Here is a 16,872-nt window from a genome sequence, read left to right as displayed (position 1 = left end):
TGAACAACATATAATAAAATTAACATTGTCGATTATATATATATATATTGAAGTAAGAGCGACGAATTATTATTAATTGAAATAAATTGATTACAATCATTCATGTCGGAAATCAATCATTACAACAATCATATATTCTAATCAATAGTATCAAATAAATGAAATCTAATCAATATTTACTATTTAGTAGAAACAATACCTATTAGTCAATATAGGCACAAGGGATCGGACCCACAACCTTTAAAATTATGGGGTCTCAACTTCGTCAATTGATTTGGACCTCATTGACTTTGATTGTATATATTAAACATTATAATGTTATCCTTTATCTCAATACAAAAAAAATAGTTCATAAACATAGGATCATATTAAATAATTATCACCTTTTTACCTGTCTGTTCAAAGATTTTCACAATTGGCCTCTTGTGCCACGGGAATTTGGCCCACCGACAATTTTAATTATATTAATTAATTGATAGTTATAGCTCAACTCAATAGCATTTCATAAATATATAAAAAGATTTTATAAATAGAGATCAAAGGAAATATACTTTCTATTTTTTTGTTTGAAAATTTTAATATTATATCGACCAGAACCATCCTATATTTTACATAATTACAGAAACCACATCTGACAAAACATGGATAGTTTGTATAATAATGTTGACGTTTCTTAGAGATGTCTATGTAATTTTCTATAAAGTAAGGATGATTTATCTAAACAACGTCAACGTTTCTGGTGGGTGTATGTATAATTTTTCAAACGACGTGAGTAATTTGTATAAATAGACCATAGGTCAGCAAGTGTAGATATAATTATCCCCGAAACTATGACTGTGAATGCTAAACAAACGTTATGTATACATCATTAATTTTCGCAAGTAAAGTCAAAACATTAATTATAACTAAACATCATAACAAACATCTTAGTGATAATTAAACTTATGATCAGTAATTAAATTTTTAGATTGATAATTTGTTTGATTTTAGTAAAAAAATATTGATTTACTATAAATATTTCAAATCGTTATCATTTATATTGTATGAAATAACTTATGATTATGCAATAGGAGTTGAACATTCAATATAATTAATTTCAATTAATTCCATATTCATGCACATGGAAGAGTAGGCCCTAACTCGACGAATAATACTCAGTATTTCTCCGCTGGACCCGTAAAGTGCCCATCACTCGTTTTCTCTCATTAAATTGAATTATACGGTGAAATGTCATCTATGTATATATAAATAATTAGCCTAATACTCTACTTTTTTCCTCCCTCATATATATTGTTCATGGATATAATAGTAGATGAAAACTCAACTACTGATCAATATACGATATTTTTAAATCAAATAATATATTCAAAATAAATAAATAAATAAGATATTACTATTAAATATAGACTACCAAGCCATATTTATGAGATTCGCAATTTCACCATTCAGACAAGGCCTCGTTGACATGCATACTCTGTTTCTTTTTCAAATTTAATTATGGTTTCCGTTGCTTTTCCTCCCAAGGTTTTATTGTTTATTGCTATTCACTTTTTTCTTAAAAATATATATATATACTACTGAACATATATATATATATTGATGTCATACTGCTAAGATAATATATAAAAACAAAAGAAAATTTTAGTTTACCTTATTATATGTGGGGGTTAAATGTATTTTTGGTTTCGTAACTTAATTTATTTGATATTGTCTTTTTTGACTTTTTAGGATAGCATTTCGGATCATTGTCTTTTTAATTCTTGTGATTTTAATCTTGTTTTCTGTTGGAGTTCACTTTTTTCACAGGAAAAATGCATGTCTTTTACGTGACATCTGAAAATTGGTACTTTTGTTCCTATTGGCCCATTTCTGCTAGCATTTTTATCCTTTAACTTTTTAGGGTAGCATTTTGGTCCTATATCTTTTAATTTTTGCAATTTCAGTTGTTTTCTTCTTGAAGTTCACCCTTCTGACAAGATGACTGAAATTATAAATTAAAATATTTTCAGACCAAGATACCATTCTAGAAAGTTAAAGAATGAAAATGTCAAATAACCTAAATCACGGGACAAATAATGCATTTAGTCCTTATATGTAATTATAATGTGCAGGATATTTCCCTAAATTAATGTAGAACTACGGATGGATGTATTTTGAGAGTATTTAAATGGATAGAAATCAAAATTATAGTGTCTGAAGTGTTTGATTTTATGGTAAAATTTCAAATCACAATAACTTAATTTTAACTTAAAAAATTAAAATTTTTAGAAAAATCTAACCGATTACTGCTCATGTCAATATTTTACTACATTGTTGCAAATAAGGTATTTTTTCAGTCAAGTTTTATAATTTTTTCAATTAGTCCGAAATTTAGCCCATTTAAGACCTGTTGACCTAAGTTAGAATACCTCATTATTTTTTTCAGAATCCATTCAAATAAAAATTACTTTGTACGAATATTGACTTCTTTGAGGTTTGCAACTTGCAAACAAGTTTTACAAGTTACTTTTTAAATATTTTATAGCTTCCACTCCATATTCACTCATTAATTATTTTTTATCTTTTTAAAAAAATATCGATATTTCTAAATCAATTCAGATACTATTATTATAATAATCATGCACAATAGATCAATATTTTTAAATTAACTTAAAATAAATAAAGAAACAATTTCAAAGTCAACAAAGAAACAACATGCTATTATATATTCACTAGAGAAATAATTATTATTGCCTATATTTTTAGTGGCCATATATGGACTTAAAGTCGTGGTGAATGATTATTATTAACCATAATTAGATGAAATGATGCAAAAATTTAGCTTATTCAGATGAATAATATGTTTTGCGTAAGCGATGAAAATATTTTTGTTATGGCTTTTATCCATAACAAATATTTTAGCCATACTAGCGAAAATTACAGGCGACAATCATTGCATAATTGTGGTCAATAATTAAATGTTATGTTTCATCTAGTGATTCAAAGTAGACTAATTATGTATATTTCGTGAAACTCGAACTCATAACCTCTTGATTGTAAGACATCAAGCTCACCATTCATGCAAGGAAAAAATTACACTTTTAATCCTTTAACTAATTAAGAGATAACATTTTTAGTCTTGTATGAATTATTTTTTATAATTTAGTCCTTTAATTTTATAATTTTGATAATTTTAGTCCTTTTGGCAGGAAATTGCAAATAAATTCATGTAGGACCAAAAATGCCAACTCTCCTAAGTTATAAGACTAAAAAACTAATGCCAACTCAGTTATAGGACTAAAACTACAATATAATTGGATTATTGCAAGTCACCGGTGATTATTTGTCCAAATTGGCCGAAAAAGGGTAAAAAGTACCAAAATTTTAAAAGTTACATGATTAAGCTGTGAAAATCAGCTCGTGTAGAACCAAAATTATCACCCCAAATTACAGAATTAAAATTATATTTTTTCCAGTGCAAGAGGTAATCTTAATACACTCTTAATTCAAAATAAAATAAAAACACACAAAATTTAAGTCGTTTAACTATCACCTAAAAATATTCCACACCGCATCAACAAGTGAAAATATATAAAAATGTGAATTTGAAATAATCGAAAAATTAAAATCCAACATTTTAAAAAGTAACTTAATTAAACTTAATGACATTGGACATTAGTTAATTATCTAACCATTCAACACAAATATCCCTCATTAGACCTAATTGTAATTAGAAGGAAACTCATTAGACCTTTTCAAATATAAACACCTATATCTATATATATTTTTTTACAAGTAAAACAAAATTAAATAGTAGTAGTAATCGTCTTCCCCACTCTTCACGACTCCTTTCAATTTCTTCCTTCAATCCATGGGAAGAATTATTAATTTCAGAGATCTCTTAGGACTCATCAAAGACAAGGCTTCTCTGTCCAAAGCCGCCTTACTCTCCAAACCCAACGCCTTATCCATCCGCCTCGCCGTCCTGCGCGCCACCACGCACACTCCTTGCGCCCCACCAGATGACCACCACATCTCCGCCCTCCTCTTCCTCGGGGAAAGCTCACGCGCTACCGCATCCCCTATCATCACCGCCCTCATGGACCGCCTCCACCGCACCGGAAACTGCGTAGTTGCCCTGAAGTGCCTTCTGATCATCCATCACATCATCAAGCGGGGACCCTTCATTCTCCAGGACCAGCTCTCCATTTATCCGGCCAATGGCGGATACAACTACCTGAAACTGTCGGCCTTCCGCGACGGCGCCACCGCCACCACGTGGGCCCTTTCCTCATGGGTTCGGTGGTACGCGCGATATCTGGAAACCCTGCTTTCCATTTCTAGGGTATTGGGCTATTTTCCCTGCTCGTCTTCATGCAGCATGGTCAAAGAAAACCAAGTGCACAGAATCTCGTCGTTCTTGAACCTCGACCTGATCAAAGACATCGATTCCATAGTTACACTGATCGAAGAAATCTGCAACGTGCCGGATTCTCTTGCACGCGAAGACGACATGCTGGTAAAAGAAATCATGGGATTGCTGCTAAACGATTACATCTCATCAGTTAATGAGATTTTACTAAGACTCGGCGAGATAACCGAGAGGCTGGGTTGGCTGAGTTTCGGTGACTCGGTCGAGCTCGTCTGTGCGTTGAAGAGATTACAAGATTGTCAAGAAAGGCTATCGGTTCTGTACTTGGTGAGAAAGCCTTCAATCGAGATGATGTGGGGTTTAGTTCAAGAATTGAAGGATAAAGTTGGGAGTTTGAAGGTGTACAAAGAAGGTGGGAGTTTGCTGAGTTTGAAGGCAAGCGAGTCGGCCCGGTTCGACCAGCGAGTCCTGGGGGCTGTTGACTCGGTCGGTTTTCGATCAGGAAGGTTTGATATAAGACAGGACTTATAGTTTTCTTTGGTTGTTTTGAATAGAACTTGTTACATTTTTTGTGTATTTTTCCTTTGAATTTGGGTTACTATAGAAAAATAGGATAATTGCGTACTGCAGATATTATATTGTGTAATGGGGAAGGTTTTGATGATTCATTTAATTAAAAAGCACAACCTGCCCCTTTGTCAGTACATATAAGGTTTTTCAAATGCTCTGGTAGGTATAAGTGATGTCAAAGGTGGGGACATCCTAGTACTCGTTTAAATTAATTGTGTAATAAGTGTAATATATTCATTATATATTCATTATATAATTAATATCACACTTATTATATAATGAAAAAAATATTTTTTTTAATTCGTTAAGTATATCCAATTTTAGTTTTAATTAGTATGTTCATTTTTAATAACTCCAGTAACTTGTAACATTGATTAGATTTAGTCCGTTTGAGGGTTTTTTACTCTTTTTTTTTTGCCAAAATTTTAAATTTATCTGGAACTTGCCAACGTATAAATTAGTTGGTCCAATTTTTGGCCAATTAACCGCGTGTCATGCCACATGGAGAGTACATGTTTGCATACGTGGCATGTATGTTGATTGGGCAAATCATTCTCTCTACAAAACTAAATTCATTTAAAAAATTCGAAAAAAATTAAACAAAATTTGATCAGGGAAAAAAGTGAGCTTATTACCTTGTAATCTTGACAGGAATGGAACCTCCTTCTTGGATTTTGATTAGTCTAAGAAGTCTGAACCATTGCTTTCTTTTCGCAGTAATAAAAAAGTAATCCTTCCATGGAAGAAGACATTGGAACCGAGAGATAAAAGAGAAAATTGGATTTGTGCAAGCATGGGGAGAAGAAAATATATTTTGTTGGTTAGGAAAAGTGTTTTGGAGGGAAAAGTTAACTTTCTTCCCTCCAAAAGATGGCTAACTTGTCTTCCACCTCATGATTTTAGCCACATAGGATTATAAATCGACAAAAACGCATTTAGGTGTCCCTTTGTCAATACTTATACGACTATAAATCAAATCAAATCACTTTTCCGGCGTAAATCCCTTTGTCAGTACTTATACGACTATAAACCACTTTTCCGGCGTAAATTATAAATCAAATCCATCGAAGAACTAAATGTAATTAATTTTACTAGTTACTGGAGTTAATAAAATATGGACATACTTATACGACTAAAACTAAAATTGGACATACTTAACGGACTAAAAAAATATATTTCCCTTATATAATTAATTTAATTTAGTCAAATCTAGTCTTTATAAGAATTTTCCCCCAAGGGTGCAAACCATTTGTTTGTAGATATTCTGTACCTTATTATATTTTTTAACCATCAAATATTTTTGTATCTAGGTTTACTTTTTGCCTTTCTGGAATGTATATAATACGTACAGGCTTTACAATATAACGCTTGAAGAATTGCCAAATATACCTTTCTATGTTCATATCTTTCTTGTTTTCCTTTTATTTTATGTACGTATCAGAAGATTTAATAGGGAAATCAATATGGGGAAACTGGCATTTGTCACTTATATCATTTTGCATAAATGTTTCATTCTGTTCTTGGCGCATGAAATTTCTTGTAATTAAATTTACACACAGGCACGTTTGCAATTGTAGGTACTTGAAATTCTATATATAGAGAAATTGCGGACAAGGTCTAGTTGGATTGGCGAAATTGATTTTTCATATTTTTAAGGTTATGGTTCGAACCCCATAAATGTGTGGGATGCTATTCTACTTTAATAGTAAGTTTTGTTCTACTTTAATATAATTGATTATTAAATATAGTTATTTGATATTAATGATTAATATATGATTATTACAATTGTCGGTACTTATTACATGTAAATATTTGATATTTAATGATTGTAATTAATTTAGTAAAAATAATAATAATAACAGTGTATTGCTTTCACCTAAAAAAAGACCTTTATTCTTTTTGTATTTAATCATTTATGTTCACGTTAATTTCTTTTACTTTGTTGTGAAGTTTGCATATTTGGAGTCTACTAAAAATTACCAAAAAGAAAAACGAAAAATTATTATTAAAAAAATTTAAATATATAAATTAAATTATTAACATAAATTTTATTATAAAATAAAAAATTTGGAACGTTTTTAGTAAATGTAAAGATAACATTACAAATCTAAAAAAAAGACATCATTCTAAAACCATTTGGAAAACAGTTCCAAAGAGGTAGTCCTAAATAGGCTTGACCGTTCTCAAATGTATCGCAACGTAAACTAATTCAAGCGTCATATTGTGTTCCAAAAAAGATTCCGAAAACAATTGCAAAAGACTGTTCCAAACCCAAAAAAAAAAAAAAAAAAAAACCAATGCCTAACAAAATTGTACATTTAGATCACAATACAATTCTAATTACAGTTTCGAAATACATCACCAGGACAAATACATACTATTTCAAAAATCAGGCATAAGTATTACTATTACCGTTCCAAATATAACTGAAATTAAAATACATAACTGTTCCAAAATTTATCCAATGCGTTCCAATGAAAAAACTATTTAAAAAATAGGAACGCTCAGCACCAGTGTATTAAAATATCCGTTCTAGTTGGGTATGGTCCTTCACCAATCATTCCTATATTTTTGTAATACCGTCTATAACGACATATCGTGAAGCATTTTAAAATCCAGTTCAAAATAATTTTTTTAATTTATGACCGTGCCAAAAGCCAAAAAAATCGTGCCTAAACTCATCCAAAATACCCCACTTTTTTGCAGTGGAACCTGAGTGTTATGAGAAAACTAAAGGTTGTTTAGAATGGGAAGCAATAATGAAAGATCGCATTGCAAATTAGTATATTTTTTGAAAAAGAAATCAGGTGGTATGATTGATCAGTAAAAAGCTTGTCTTGTTGCTCATCGTTTTTCTCAAAGCTACGAAGTAGACTATGGAGAGACTTCAGTCCAGTAGCAAAGATCAATTTTCTTCCCATACAGCTTATAAGAGTTGGAAGATCTGGCAACTTGACGTAAAGAATGCATTTGTTTATGGCGAATTGGATCGCGAGGTGTTGGTGGAACAACCTCCATGATTTGTTTCTGAGGAATTTTTCATCATGTCTGTTTGCTGCAAAATGCATTGTATGGCCTCAAACAAGCACCACGTCCTTCGTACAGTAAAATGGATCAATATTTTATCTTTTGTGGATATATTATTGTTGAATCATAACGAAAAGGGACACTTGTTGGTTTTTTTATATGCAAACGACATGCTGATCACATAAGAGAATAAAGTTGAAATTTCTCATATGAGAAATGAAAAATTTAGGACTAGGGATTTTTTATACCTCGGAGAAATTATGCAAAGAATCTCTTGGAGCATTTTGGTAAATGGAACCATATTTTAAGCAGAATAAAGAAGAAGGGAAGTTGCTGAAAATGAGAGAAGATTTCAACAATTGTTGGTAGCTAAAAATTATTTAACAATTACAAGGCCAAATATTGCATTTTCAATTACTGTTATACCGCAATTCATGTAAAGTCCACGAAGTCCTTATCTAGCACTACAAAAAAAATAATAAAATAAATAACTATTTAAAATGGATTTTTGGAACGGATTTTAATTAATTTGGAACAAATAAATGAATTTTTGGAATGGGTTTTGTGACGGAAAACTATAAATTCGTCCTTGCTGGTAGAGTCGGAAAAAAATTATGACAGGTTAAATAAATCCATCAATCTGGAACGGACAGAGACAAGTTTGTTAGCCCGTCATAGATATTGTCCGATGTGCAAAGATTAGTTAAATTAAATTTGCAAAGGATTTTGTGGCAAAATTTGAAACGGTTTTCTGTTTACATGTTAACTTTTGTTAAAAAAAAATCCGTTACAAAATCCTCTAAAAAATTATTTTTTAAAAATTAATTTAATTTAATTTTTAGTAAATTGAATTTTATGAATTTATATATTTTTAATCATTTTAGTTTTAGATTAATTTATTTCTAAATTTTAATTTCGATAATTAAAACTAAAAATTCTAATTATAATAAATTTTTTGAGTTTGAATTTATAAATTTATTTTCTTAAAATTCTATAAATTGAAATATTAAATAAAGTGAACTATAATTAAATAATAAAAGCACAATTAAACGAAAATATATATTATTTTTTTTTTTAAAAAAAAAGCTTAATATAAACCGGCATACTCGTCCTGGTAGTCATCATCATTAGACTCATCACTTGGTATCAAGTCATTTGTTGTACGCTGGGAATGCTCGAACGTTTTCTTAATATTTCTAAAACTACATAAAGAAAAATACAGAAAATATAGAAAAACTAATGATATATGTAAATAAATTACAAAAAAATAAAAAAAGTCATCAATATATATTGCAGGAAAATTTAATAAATTTCATAAAAAATCATAAAAATCAAAGAAATTATGACAAACAAATTTTATATATTAACTGTTGAGTATATATTAAAGTTTTTTTGTACGGGTACCCATTATAAAAATCACCAGAAATATACATGAATGATGTCGTTTTGATGTCATTTTAAAGCAGGCTATAACGAAGTTATTTGACACTTCCTCTCCAAATTCATCACGATAACCATCATAATATTAATTTATAATTATTCAAAAAATAAAAGTGATATTATATCATGCATTTCATTTCAAATCCATTTTTAAAAGACAACACTGGTCCCAAAACTCGTCGCAATAGTAATTTATAACTAGTACATACTTTTTTAAAAAAAAATTGAAAGTAATTAGATATTTGTTCTAAAAACATAAATGAACATAGAAAGTAATAAGTTTGTGAAACAACACATTGAATGACATATAAAAAAGAAGTATAATCATATTCATATGATTTTAATATCTCACAAATATATTTTCATAGTTGTAAGTAATGGATTGATGTTACTATGATTTTCTATTGTTGTAGTGAATCCTTCAATCGGACATCCAATTTTAAATCAGACCATCATATTCGAAAAATAATGTAGATATGTAGAGATGTCGTATTCGAAAAATAAGACTAATGAGTTTTGCACAACTTTTGGGACCAATTTTGAGACGGCTCTTGGGATTTCATTTCCCTAGGTTTTTAAAATTTTTTATTTATTTTTTTATATTGGACGGAATTTAGGATGGTTATTTTAAAATACTCCATACCAAATTTGAAATTTCCATCCATATTTTCAAATTCAACCAAAATTAGAAGGATTTTTGCGGCCGGTACATAAATTTGTAACTAGTGATAACATTGTTGCAAAAGTTGTTCAAATTTGGAATGGATCTTGCAACTGATTTGCAGCGTCTTGTTTTTCTTGTTCACCCATCTCCAATTCACCAATACTGTCTCTAATTTGAGAAGGATGGCGTCCCTCACAAAATAACCATCCCAAATGTAGGACATGTCACTTCTTGGGACGCTTTTTGTAATAAATTGTGACGAATCTATATTTTCTATGCATTCCATCTCAAATTTTGTCAACTGCATCTGAATGATATTGGTGATGTCATCCATCGCAAATCCATCTCAAATTGCGATGGACATTGTCTGTCCTAAAAATCATTTTTTTTTTTTGGCATATTGTAGATGTGGCTAACAGAATCTTGCGTTACGTAAAAAGCTCTCTTGATTACCGTCTTATGTACAAGAAAAGTAATAATTTTATATTTAGAAGATTTACAGATGCTGATTTGGCAGGCAAAACAAATGATATTCACCAACTTAAGGCTATTGTTTTGAAAGTGTTTCAGTTGTAATTTGGTAGCGTAGCAAGAAGCAATCAACTATTGCATTATGAAGTACTGAAGCTGAGTACATGACAGTAGCAACAACTGCACGAGAATGCATTTGGTTAAAGCGTTCAATAGGAATAGGGTCAACTATGTAGTGCCTAAACCCTAAACCCTAAACCTTAAACTTTGTTCGAGAGAAGGTTCTTAAATCAATTTAAAGGAAGTCAAACTAGCTAGTAACAAGTTGCTGATGTATTTATGAAGGCTAAAGCCTAATTAAGTTTGAAAGTTCCAGAGCTGGACTTGGAGTAGTTGATAGTAAGTATGCACCAAGGGGGAGTCTTGAAAAATTAAGTCTAATTTAATTTTGTGTTTTTGCTGTAGACTTGGTGAGTAGTTAAGTGTCAATAAAAGAGGATTCTCCGAGTGTTGGTTTTATTTATAAAAATTGTGCTTTATTTTATTTCATGCAGGAGTGTGCAAACTGTTGATTGGCCAAGGAAACAATGCTACACATGTTAGGGGACCGTCGGTTTTTGCGCAACAGATTTAGGCTTGAGAGGTTGGTACTAATCACCGGATATATCCAACAGATAAATTAGACTCTGGTTTAAAAATACACAATAAAAGTCTTTAAAAACATCTTCAATTCTCTTAAAGTTAAATACACAATAATCCAACAGATAAAATTAAAACGAAGTAGAAGTCTTTAAAAACATCTTCAATGCTCTTATAGCTCTTGCAGGCAATGAGCAAGTTTGGATGGTGGCGGCACTTGGCCAAAGCAGGGTAAAAGGCGGCGAAAGAAGAGAGAGAAGGGGGAGGGTGCTAGGTGATGGCATCCCATTGAATTTCATTCAAAGGGGGAGTCTTATAAAGATCGTATTGATTCTTATCAAAGGAAAACAAGATTAACTGAGGTTGTTCAAACAGATCTAGGTGAACTAAATGATATTTCCACAGTAATTACCGTTATGAATTTGAGTTGAAGGGGGTAGTATGGGATCTGTGGTCGAGGAGAAAATTAGGGGAGTTGTGGCAGCAGAAGTGGCAACGATGGAACACAACATTATTTTATATAATATTTATATCCATCATTTAATTCATATAAAAGAATACTTTATAATTTTATTAAATTATTATATCCCATAAATAATCTAATCATGTCCAATCAATTATTTATTCTGTAAAAGTAAATGATACCTTGAAAGTTGCATGTCATTTATGTGATTCATCCATATGGTCCACAAGAATTATGGGGAAACTTTGTCCAGTGAAGTAATTTATTACACGAGCCCACAAATGTAGTTGGCGAATCGACCGAAATGTAATGAGTCTCCAAAGAATTGATTCTTTAAAAGGAAATGAGAAAGAAAGTCCATTGACAAACCTTAGTAATCCATATATATATATATATATATATATATATAGTTTGAGTGGAGAGATGAGAATTATGAATTTTAATTATAAATAGTTTAAATATGCATTACTAATTAATTGTTATTATTACAGTAAATCAATAAATACTATTAAAGTAGTCGATACCCTTACATTAGAAAAATTTAGATTGACAAACTTTTGATTATAAAATCTCATCTTCGTTACTTGAGCTACGCTTCAAACTGGACAGTGGGTCGAGGAGGACCAGCCCCGAAGTGCCCGTCTCAAGACCGGCCCATATTATTCATGCTTGCTTCTAGGGCGGTTTGGGCCTTTAAATGATTTCAAGTGGGTTCGTGTTTAAATTCAAGCCTGATCATGGACTGTCCCAGTTGAAATCGGACAAGGCCTTGACCAGGTTCAATTGTGCCTATTTTATTTTTCATGCAATTGAGGTATTTTTTGACAATTAATTAAATTTATATGATTGTTTACAAAATAACTAAATAGTAATTAAATCAAGCAAAAATTTTCAATAAAGAATTCATAACTAGAAAGAGAAGAAGTTAAGATTATGTAATGAGTTTAAATAATAATTTGGCTAATAAGCTACAGATAGTAAAATGTCCAAAAAGGACTTAATATAAGTTCTGAAAAGATTTAAGAGTAGCATACTTAAAATAATAAAGTAAAAATTATATGTCATGCATTATTAAAAGAAAAAAAACTCTCATGGGCCAATCCATTAGCCTAGCCGAAGCCCAGGTAATCTTGGGCCATTTCCATGTTTGATATATGGGAGTAGCCCCGTCTCAATTGAACTTGGACTAGTCCAATCCGTTCTTTTTTATGGAGCCAATTTAATTATAAATTGATCTAACCCAATCCAATTCACTATTCATATTAAGCTACAACTTGTTTACAATCCATATCCATCTTTTTTTTTTTTTTTTTAAGAGCGAAATTCATATCAACTGTTATAGACCTATAAAATACGCCGCTAGATTGATATATTTCTGATAGATCTTTCCCAAAATTCAATTTATCCAAGAAATCACGTCTACCCTCTTAACTATCATTATAATATGATATTATATCCCATTTGGGGAATGAAGGTCCCTAATAACTTAACGCTAAAAAATGGTTACGGGGGCCGCCTGGACTCGAGACTCGCCCCGCCCCACCCCGCCCTGGTCCTGGCTCGCCCCACTATATCATGGTTTTAGCAAGAAAAATTAGCAACGTATTTAAATATTACAGCACGAATCAAAAATTTATTTTAGAAAATTATTTTATCAAAGCAAGAAAATTAAGTTATCACATCAAATAATAACGATAAATTGCAGCATAAAGTACCAAATTTCAGGGGGAAAAAACAAAAGAAAAAGGGATAAATAAGAGCTGGAATAGTAGCCTTTGACAGAAAAAGAAAAGAAAAGGAGGAATGAAGAAAGAAACCAAAAGGGAAGAGAATAGAGACAGAGGGGTTTTGACTTGCGAGCTGCGGCGGTTGCGAGCTGGTGAAGGGCGAGCCACGCGAGATGCTGCAGGGCGAGTGACGTCGGGGAGCTGCTGCGGGGTGAGTGAAGGTGGCGAGCTGCGGCCGTTGCCGGCGGCGTAATATCATTTTATAAGACAAGTAATATGTTGATCTAAATTATTAATTTTTTCATTAAGTAATATCATTTTATGATTTATAATAAATTATAGTATATAAAGAATATATCAACAAATATTTTATTGTTTAATAAATATTATCAGTTTAGATTTAAACACTTTAATATAATTTTCAATCTAAAATAAATTGTATAAGACAAAGAATACATTCAACTAATATTTTCTTTCTTAATAAATAATATCAGTTTAAATTTAAAAACTTAAGATAATTTTCAATCTAAAATGAATTGTATAAGACAAATAATACGTTCAACTGAATTATCAATTTTCTAATCAACTATTATCATTTTACAATTTACAATGAATTATATTATACAAAAATACATTCAATTAATATTTTATTTTTTAATAAATAATATCTATTTAGATTTAAATACCTTAATATAATTTTCAATTTAAAATGAATTGTATAAGACAAAGAATACATTCATTTAAATTATTAATTTTCTTATCAACTAATGTTTTATTTTTGTATTTCTTATATAGAGTTGTTTAGGATTTATATAATACTGTAATTTTTTTAATAATAATGTATCATATATTAATAATATATAATAAAAAATGTAAAATTTATATACACGGGGTGGGTGGTGGGTCAGCACAAGCCCCGTACCCCACACCAGACCCGGCTGGGGCATGCCTAAGAAGCCCCGGACCCGGGAATTTTTATGCCCTGTCCGGGTCGGGGCCCCGATTTTCAAGGGCCAATTGCCATGCCTACTCCAATGTGAGAAAAGTCTAAAAAGCATGTTTTTGGATCTTGTTTAATTGCTAGATTAAAGCTACAAAATGAGTAACTTTGGCTTGGGAGAATTATGATTTTGGTCTCCACTTATTTAGTTATAGTTATCAAAATTTTCAGCTTCACAATTTTAGTTTTCAAATTGATACTTTTTTTTTATAATTTTGATTCTTGTCGTTATATTTTCAGTTAGAATTGGGAGGCGGCATTGGAGGGAAAAAACAACATCCACCATTTTTGTTTAAGTTTGAAGGTTTATTGGAAAAATAATTGGAGAAAAAATATTCTCATTCTTAAATCTCCTCAAAAGCCTAGTTTCTATTATTCTGCAAATGTAAATTTAAACTTCCATTTTTAACATCATGGGCTCCTCGTAATTTGGGTAGAAAAATTCATGTATATCCAAATCATGATTAGCGCTTGAAGGTTTTACACTTTGGGGATTTGGGGCTAAAAACTCAAAAGTTTCGAATGGGTTTTGAAGGAAAATGAGGAAAATTATTTTAATTTAGTGAATAACAGAAAATTATCAGTGAATTTGAGAAAATCAATTGGAAATCAAGCTAGGGTCCTTTAGGAAAGAATGGGCGAATTGGAAAAATTGAGAGAACAAACCTGGTAAAAAGATGGTTGATTGAGGACTAATATCGTCAAGCCCGACAATTTAAGGACCAAAATGGAATAAGTGGTTAAGTTTAGGGATCAAAATCGTAATTCTCCCTATTTTTTCTCTAGTATTTATGCCTCACGTGCACATGACAAACATTTCTCCATCAATTGTAATGCCAAACCTAATGGCAGGGGCAAAAACTATTAAAAAAGTAACAGTTTGAGGACTAATATTATCAAACCCAAAAGTTTGGGGATCGAAAAACTAAATAATAAGTGGTTAAGTATAGAGACCAAAATCATAATTGTCCAATTGGATACATTTTACCCATATTCTTTTTTAATATATTCTTTTTCCTTTGTTGATAGGGGCGATAATTATATAATTATATCAATATATCAACAAATGAAATAATATCTCAATTCAATTAATACATCAATTTGATAAAAATACTCGAAATTTTGAACTATAATTTTAGAAGTATTTATTGAACACCAACCTTAACCATTATACTAAAATATCTTTGGTTTATAAATATAAGACGTTGTATGCCCTACCTCAATATAATAAAAGAAAGTAATATAGCTGGCGTTTTGAAATAATAATTCAAAAAATTGTCTCTTATTTTATATTTTTAGTTCTAAATTTATTGGGTTTGTTATTAAATTCCCATGTTCATTTTCTGAAGCTCAACATTATTAAAAGTTCGCTCTGACTTCGATTTGCTAAGTTTAATAGACGAATGATGAAATCCATCCAACCATTTCATACTTCCCACAAGAACAGGAGTTGCAAGCAGAGAAATAAAAGAATGAGCAGTAGCTTCTGGTTTAGTTTTACTCTGTTCTCAAAGTTGTGTTTTTTTTACAGTAGCACTTTTATATATCCGTTACGTGTATTAACAACTCAGTAGTTGTTATTGTTAGTTAGGCTCTTCTTGTATTTAAGAGCCCCTTTTGTCCTTCCTTAGAAAAAAAAATAGATACAGACTTTTTCCTTCTGTAAATCTGCTGCACGATTAGTTCTCTGTCATTAACTTTTCTTCAATCTGAGATCAATTCTTGATCCCTTTTCAACATGCCACCAGAGCAGGTGTAACAAAATACTCTGCCTGCTTCTGCATTCTGTTCATACCTAGCCTCACACACCGCACCTTCATTTCTTGAAACAAGAATTGACACAAGAAATGACAGACAGAAAAGAAATAGAAGAAAGAATCTCCATTGATATGGGACTTCAAGAAAATGATAATCGCAGCATATCTCTGGTATCTGCATCATTGAACGAGAACAATTACTTATCTTGGGCAAGATCCATCAAGATAGCCCTTGGAGCAAGAAGAAGATTGGGTTACATTGATGGCACACAAACAAAATCGATGGAAGACAAAGAAGCCATTGAGCAATGGCAGAAAAATGATTACATGGTAGTCTCTTGGATATTGAATTCAATATCGAAAGAGATTGCAGAAGCATTTTTGTACGCAGAATCAGCAAGGGACTTGTGGGTTGAACTCGAGATGCGTTTTGGTGAAAGCAACGGTCCACTTCTATATCAAATACAAAGGGAAATTGCATCCATCTCATAGAAAAATTCCGCTGTAGCTACATACTTTACAAAACTCAAGAGATTATGGGATGAATTGGGATCTTTAGACCCCCTACTTGTGTGCACTTGTGGAGCCAGCAAAAGAATGTCTGAAAGAAACGCTCCTTACCAATTGTTCCAATTCCTCATGGGCCTCAATGATATATATGATCATACCAAGAACCAGATATTGATCATGGATCCTTTACCTTCCGCTGCAAAAGCATACTCCATGGTCCATAGAGTTGAAAGACAAAGACAAGTTAATTCTG

General features: G+C 31.1%; 2 protein-coding genes across 2 annotated transcripts; both read left to right on the top strand.

Moving 5' to 3' along the window:
- The first annotated feature begins 3,643 nt into the window (after nucleotides 1-3,643).
- Nucleotides 3,644-5,150, top strand: LOC105178274 (putative clathrin assembly protein At4g40080). The gene has a single exon (XM_011101722.3). It carries the CDS (start codon nucleotides 3,851-3,853, stop codon nucleotides 4,880-4,882), a length of 1,032 nt encoding a protein of 343 aa, XP_011100024.1. The 5' UTR covers nucleotides 3,644-3,850; the 3' UTR covers nucleotides 4,883-5,150.
- An 11,049-nt stretch (nucleotides 5,151-16,199) lies between these two features.
- On the top strand, nucleotides 16,200-16,601 carry LOC148786948 (uncharacterized). The gene has a single exon (XM_088885028.1). It carries the CDS (start codon nucleotides 16,200-16,202, stop codon nucleotides 16,599-16,601), a length of 402 nt encoding a protein of 133 aa, XP_088741154.1.
- The last annotated feature ends 271 nt before the right edge of the window (nucleotides 16,602-16,872 follow it).

Source organism: Sesamum indicum, linkage group LG9 (genome assembly GCF_026168435.1).
Source record: "Sesamum indicum cultivar Baizhima isolate 11 linkage group LG9, ASM2616843v1, whole genome shotgun sequence".
NCBI classification, from domain to species: domain Eukaryota; kingdom Viridiplantae; phylum Streptophyta; class Magnoliopsida; order Lamiales; family Pedaliaceae; genus Sesamum; species Sesamum indicum.
Note: the sequence above shows the minus strand (reverse complement) of the source record. Positions and strands in the feature narration are given on the sequence as shown.

Excerpts from the sequence above, each read along its gene's own strand:
- LOC105178274 (XM_011101722.3), top strand. The coding sequence starts at position 3,851 with ATGGGAAGAATTATTAATTTCAGAGATCTCTTAGGACTCATCAAAGAC.
- LOC148786948 (XM_088885028.1), top strand. The coding sequence starts at position 16,200 with ATGACAGACAGAAAAGAAATAGAAGAAAGAATCTCCATTGATATGGGA.